General features: G+C 40.3%; 1 protein-coding gene across 1 annotated transcript in view; it reads left to right on the top strand.

The window, feature by feature from the left end:
• Positions 1-346: 346 nt before the first annotated feature.
• The window catches only part of LOC133614926 (uncharacterized), a 20,360-nt gene continuing 13,386 nt past the window's right edge, over positions 347-7,320 (top strand). The window contains exons 1-8 of the mRNA XM_061973290.1: positions 347-380; positions 708-868; positions 932-968; positions 3,911-4,057; positions 4,137-4,469; positions 4,533-4,630; positions 4,691-4,767; positions 4,841-4,920. Coding sequence (XP_061829274.1) covers positions 347-380; positions 708-868; positions 932-968; positions 3,911-4,057; positions 4,137-4,469; positions 4,533-4,630; positions 4,691-4,767; positions 4,841-4,920 — 967 coding nt within the window. The remainder of the gene's footprint in view (positions 381-707; positions 869-931; positions 969-3,910; positions 4,058-4,136; positions 4,470-4,532; positions 4,631-4,690; positions 4,768-4,840; positions 4,921-7,320) is intronic.

Below are 7,320 nucleotides of genomic sequence, written 5' to 3'. Positions count from 1 at the left end.
GTTTTAATTCATATTCTCATTGGGGTTTACATTAATATTTGAACGCATATACGGAAGCCTCATCTCGCATTAAGTATGCTAACTTTAGTGTGTATATGTATGTATATGTATAAAGTCGAGGTTTCTGTGGTTTATCCGTTATACAGTGCTCAATACCGGGGTAAAGCGGAATATACTTTAGGGCAGGAAAAAACACAGGCTATTTCATCCCTACAAGCCGGTTTTGCAGGTTTCACTGCTCTTCAGGGGATTTTTTTTTTAAGTTTCTGTGGTTGTTACATATGTAGGGTACATTGCATGGAGGTGTGGCCATTGTTACACAGTAATGACTTGTTTCTATGCCGGCATGATGAGACCAGTGTCCATCAGGGTCTCATCATGTACCCTATATATATGTAACAACCACAGACACTTTAATAAAATCCCCTGAAGAGCAGTGAAACATGCGAAACAGGCTTGTAGGGATTAAATAGCCTGTGTTTTTTCCTGACCTAACGTATATACTGTATGTATATATCTATATACAGTATATATATATATATATATATATATATATATATATATATATATATATATATATATATATATATATATATAATTTACTTTTAAAGGATGAACATATTAAACTACAATCTTTATTTTACACAACATTTTAACTTTCAAGTTTTGAATCACATTTTGTTGTACTCTTCAATGCCATCGTTTAGATTATGACTCCACAGCATTATTGGGAGCTGTTCTCAGGTCAGTGGAGGCTCTGCTGTACAAACTAAATGGAAGCACTTGGCAGACCCTGATTCTACACCCTCCTGATGCCACGGAACCACAAATGAGACGCATCCAAACCTGTGACACGAGTACTACCATGGTATGCAATGATTCAGTTTTAGAGTGTGGAATTACATTGATTATCGTAAATGTTCATCCCCAGGTTTCATCAATGGACTTGACCAAAACGGAAGCCCCAAGTAAGAAACATTCATATTGATGGTTCATTGATTAGAGAGTAAGCCTTTTCTCATGGGGAGTTTGTGTAAAATGTAACTTATCTCATGATTTCATCTTAAAGTTATTATTAGTTTCTTGTCTTTTGTTTTATTTCTTGTCCAGCACTCTTATTTTTGTTTTCACCTCCTCATTTCTCCATTTGCCACCACTTCTTTAGTCAGAGCTCTGGTTCCATCTCTAAAATGGTAAAATGGTCATCACCTCCATCACCTGTCCCTAATTGGCAATCAGTATGCATCTATCCCTGGTTGCCAATCAGACAGCTTCTTATACCAGACCTGTCCTGTGAAATGGGCTGGATCATTTGTCTTGCTTTACATTGTGTGCTTCCTACACCTGTTTGCTTGTTGTGCACTTCCCAGCTGCACTTCTTTGTCTTCGTTTACCTATTTCCCAAACAAGGGTTTTTACCTGCACTTCACCAGCTGCCTCTGCATCCTGGGGTCCAGACCAACAACACCAATACAGACTAACAATAGTTGGTAGAACATTCACCTCAAGGGAGCCACAAAATTAAAGCAATTCATAGGTTGTAACATTTGGAAAGTGACCAAAAATGTCAGAAAAAGATGCTTCTAAAGTTGCAAAAAATGTTTGTCATCAAGTTAGACCAGGAGTCCGCAACCCAAAACGTTGAAAGAGCCATATTGGACCAAAAATACAAAAAACAAATCTGTCTGGAGCTGCTAAAATTGAAAAGTCTTATATAAGTCTTATAACGGAGACAACACATGATGTAAGTGTCTACATTAGCTATATTAGACTACTATCAAAATGACTATGTGTTGCAGGCTGAAGCAAATCTTTGTTGACAGAAATGTTGAAATGTAATATTTATTCTACACATTTTTACAACATTAGAAACCATTAGTAAATCAGAGGCTACTCAGGTGAGATAACTCCTGGAAATTACTGGCTTTTAATGGCCAAAGGTATAGATTTGTGTGTCCAAGTTAAAGGAAACAACAGGCTGTCTTCTTTTAATAGATTTATTACAATCTTTGGCAAGCTAGGTAATGTTTGCTGTGGTCTGGAACAACATTGCACACAAACAATACAGACGATATTACATACAGGTAATGTGTCATGAGACATACAAAACTAAATTACGTACAAAGAGGATACAAGTAAAGGATATTAAATATGCTCAAATATACCTACAAATGAGGCATAATGATGCAATATGTACATACAGCTAGCCTAAATAGCATGCTAGCATTGATTAGCTTGCATTCATGCACTTGACCATATGCCTGATTAGCACTCCAACAAGTCAATAACATCAACAAAGTGCACCTTTGTGCATTCAAGCACAGCATAAAACTTTTGGTGGACAAAATGAAACAAAGGAGTGGAAGATTTTACATGTAAACAAACTGTTGCGTCACAGTCCACACTATGGTGAGTTCAAGAACCAACGAAATTAGTAGGACAAAACGATGCTCACCAAATACTGTCATCACTGAAGCATACACACAAACACCAACAGTGGGCTTTCTAACAATAGGGAAGGTTTGTGTCATGTTTCAAACAAAAAACATACTAAAACAAAACACAATTCCCCCCCCCCCCCCCATCTTTTTCCATTTTCAAACATTTTTTAAAAATGCTCCAGGGAGCCACTAGGGCGGCGCTAACGGCTCGATAGCCGCGGGTTGCTGACCCTCAAGTTACACGTTATTACTGCACATCTAAAGAGTGTTTTTAACTAGATCAGTGGTTCTTAACCTGGGTTCAATCGAACCCTAGGGGTTCGGTGGAGGTCAAAACACACCCGAATCATCGTGTAAAAAACTAACTTCTCCCTATCGGCGTATTACGGATATGGCAACAGCAGAAGTCAGACTGATTTGCAGGTGTGTAATTTGTTGTGAGTTTATGCACTGTGTTGGTTTTGTTGTTTGAACAAGGTGATGTTCATGCACAGTTCATTTTGTGCACCTGTAAAACAACATGGTAACACTTTAGTATGGGGAACATATTCACCATTAATTAGTTGCTTATTAACATGCAAATTAGTAACATATTGGCTCTTAACAAGTCATTATTAAGTACTTATTAATGCCTTATTCGGCATGGCCTTATTATAACCCTAACCCTCTAACCCTGACCCTAACCCTAACCAAATAACTCTAAAATAAGTCTTAGAATATGTTCCCCATACTAAAGTGTTACCAAAAACATATAACTTTGTCTTGAATTTGAAAAAAATAACATTTTATTTTTCACTAAAGAAGGGTTCGGTGAATGCGCATATGAAAGTGGTGGGGTTCGGTACATCCAACAAGGTTAAGAACCAATGAACTAGATTTTCTATTTACCCAAATATACAAGATAAAAACCTGTCGTCTTATAGTAACAGTCTCGACATTTTATCAATGCAAACCAAAATGACAAACTGAAGCGTGTCAGAGCTTTTCTTTTTGTCACTCACACAACCCAATAACCCTGGATCAGATCATGTACTTTGTATTTTTAGCACCCTAATGCTACTCAACTTCAGATTAAAGTGGCCTGGTGGTTACAGTGTCTGCCCTGAAATCGGTAAGTCGTGAGTTCAAATCCCGGCCGAGTCATACCAAAGACTATAAACATGGGACCCATCAAGGGTCGGAATTGGGGGTAAATCACCAAAATGATTCCTGAGCGAGGCCACCGCTGCTGCTCACTGCTCCCCTCACCTCCCAGGGGGTGGAACAAAGGGATGGGTCAAATGCAGAGGGTAATTTTACCACACCTAGTGTGTGTGTGTGACTATCAGTGGTACTTTAACTTTAAAGTTATTTTAAAATTTGATTTTCTGTACAACAGTGTTGTTCAGTACTGTACGATGTTGGAATTTGTTCATTTTCCCAACAGTTTAATGTTCAGTGATGTATTTTCTGTGTCGCCCTCCTTTGAGGCCATTTGCACAGCACAGGTCCTTGTCTAAGTGATGTGGACTTATCCAAGTTAGTCTGCCTAACCCCCCTATACAAGACCCTGCAAGACATCCAGCAATCCTTGCAGAATTTCCCTCCAGATCATCCAGTGCAACCTCTCCCTAACGGTACACAAACACACAGAAATAAAAGGAGTAAATCCCCTAAATGATGTGTTAACAAAAACGATTCCCCTTCTTCTCACAGGGATTTGTGATTCATCCCAGGAGGACCTTGAAGTACGACTAATTCCGAGCGCACTCGACAGCCTCCCGCCCAGGCACTCGGCCGTTTTTCTGTTCGGTTGCCGAGTGATGGAGCTGCTGGAAAAAAGTTCCGCCATGTTCCCCTCCGTGCTCCTCATGCCGGCCAAGTCCGTCCCATTTTGGCGCTGCGATAACAGTCTGCTGTCCCAGTGTTCGGGAGACTTTTATTTTGACGCCGGCCGTCAAGTCCTTTTCCTGTCAGAGGCCAAGCTGGAACACGCGGGGCATTTTATCGCGACCATCCTTCAATCCATGGCCTTTATAGCATCATCAGGTGAGTCTTGACAACTGTGGCAATCATCTTCGGAATTGACAATATAATATGTTTTTAATCCAGGGATCCCAGACCGGAGCTTCACGCGAGCGCTTCATGAGGCGATGTCAGCTCTGAGCCTGCAGCTATTCAACTTATCTTTCAAGCAGACCACAGCAGAGGTGCGTACGTGACATTTTCAAATCTTCCCACCGCATCAATTTTGTCTTCTTCGCCGGCAGGGCACGTTGGGCGAGGAATTTCTCGACTTGAGAGTTGCCAAAGAAACGCGTTTTAGCGAGCATCTCTTGGCTGCCAGGTGCGTTTGAAATTCGCAAACTTAAAAGTTTCTAACTTTCTACCAAATAATCAATGGTTTTTTTCTCTTCCAGACTGGAAACATACAAATACTGTATGTTAGAGCAGCTCATTGGAAACCTCAAAGTAAATCTAATTGAGGACACCGAGGCGGGTAAGACGAGACACATGTTTTAATTGCAGAATGCCAACCTACTTTATATACCGTATTTTCCGGACCATAGGGCGCACCGGATTATAAGGCGTACTGCTGATGATTTCCGATCGTTTTTCATATATAAGACGCGCCGGATTATAAGGCGCATTAAAGGCCTACTGAAATGCGATTTTCTTATTTAAACGGGGATAGCAGGTCCATTCTATGTGTCATACTTGATCATTTCGCGATATTGCCATATTTTTGCTGAAAGGATTTAGTAGAGAACATCGACGATAAAGTTCGCAACTTTTGGTCGCTGATAAAAAAGCCTTGCCTGTACCGGAAGTAGCAGACGTCACAGGTTGTGGAGCTCCTCACATCTGCACATTGTTTACAATCATGACCACCAGCAGCGAGAGCGATTCGGACCGAGAAAGCGACAATTTCCCCATTAATTTGAGCCAGGATGAAAGATTTGTGGATGAGGAAATTGATAGTGAAGGACTAGAGGGCAGTGGGAGCGATTCAGATAGGGAAGATGCTGTGAGAGGAGGGTGGGACCTGATATTCAGCTGGGAATGACTAAAACAGTAAATAAACACAAGACATATATATATACTCTATTGGCCACAACACAACCAGGCTTATATTTAATATGCCACAAATTAATCCCGCATAACAAACACCTCCCCCCTCCCGTCCATATAACCCGCCAATACAACTCAAACACCTGCACAACACACTCAATCCCACAGCCTACAGTACCGTTCACCTCCCCAAAGTTCATACAGCACATATATTTCCCCAAAGTCCCCAAAGTTACGTACGTGACATGCACATAGCGGCACACACGTACGGGCAAGCTATCAAATGTTTGGAAGCGTACTCACAGTACCATGTCTGCGTATTCAACTCAAAGTCCTCCTGGTAAGAGTCTCTGTTGTCCAAGTTCTCCACCGGCCAATGGTGAAGCTTGACTGTCATCTTTCGGGAATGTAAACAATGAAACACCAGCCGTGTTTGTGTTGCTGCAGTCGGCCGCAATACACCGCTTCCCACCTACAGCTTTCTTCTTTGCCGTCTCCATTGTTCATTGAACAAATTGCAAAATATTATTTTTTTTAAATGGAAAATACTTTCTTGTGGTCTACATAACATGTAATGGTGGTTCTTTGGTCAAAATGTAGCATAGATTGTTTTACAGATGATCTTCAAGTCGCTTTCTGACAGGATGCGCCGTTTTGTGGGCGGTCTTATTTACGTGACTCACTTTCGGCAGCGTCTTCTCCCCGTCATCTTTGTTGTAGCGGTGTAGCGTGCAAGGACGGGTGTGGAAGAAGTGTCAAAAGATGGAGCTAACTGTTTTAATAACATTCAGACTTTACTTCAATCAATAACGGAGCAGCATCTCCTCATCCGGAAACAACAACCGTCTGACCGGAACTCTTTAATAACTAAAGTTCCTTGGGTGAATCATGTAAAACTCACAACACCGGTATGTTTTAGCGCTTTCATGGCGAGTTTACTGACAGATATAAGTAAGAACTTTACACTACTTTATATTAGAAATGGCAACAGCGGAGGATGAATGTCCCATAACAAGAAGATAGAGATAAAGAAGAAGCTTATCGACTACGGTGTCGTCACGGACTACAATGGCGGAAGCGCACAAATGTTCAGGATTCATGCAGATCCCAAATACAGACCAGCAGGTACAGAAGGTAAGAAAAGTTGCTTTTGAATAATACTCGTTTGTTTAATGCGCCGACAATCCATTAAGTGGTGCGGCTTCATAGCTTACCAAAGTCGTACTAAAACATTTTGATAGATTTTTGAGCACCGTGTGTAATGTTCTATATATTCAATGGAACAATTAAAATGTTGGTGTTGTTTACTTGAGTCACATTGCCATCATAGCGCAGTGTACACGTATCTCTTATGTTTGACTGTTATCTACTGGTCACACTTATCATTACAACATGTACCAAATAAAATTGATTAGAGATCGGTAAGCAAAACCTACCATTATCATTGGAGGATGAGGTTAAACATGTCACACACCGAGAGAAAGCCAGCTTTAAAAAAACAACAAAAAAACCACCAAGAAATAAGTTCTTGTTAAAAGAAGTGTAGATGGAACCACATTATAGCAGAGAGTTAGCAGCTATTAACATGTAATTAACAAGTAAATTAATAAGAGTCTAGAGAGAGGATAATATGACAACATATGTCAAACAACTGTGTCAGTATTGTCACGGACCGTACACAACAGTACACAGTCTATAAGTCGATGGTGTCAATACCGAATGTTGTATCAGTATACGATCGATACTCGGGTGATTAGATTGATATTTTTATATTCTCAAAATCATTTTTCCTTGGTTTTTGTTAATGTTTACACAATCGAAGAATAAT

This window comes from Nerophis lumbriciformis, linkage group LG17, assembly GCF_033978685.3.
Source record: "Nerophis lumbriciformis linkage group LG17, RoL_Nlum_v2.1, whole genome shotgun sequence".
NCBI classification, from domain to species: Eukaryota; Metazoa; Chordata; class Actinopteri; order Syngnathiformes; family Syngnathidae; genus Nerophis; species Nerophis lumbriciformis.
This window is presented reverse-complemented; position numbering and strand designations above follow the sequence as displayed.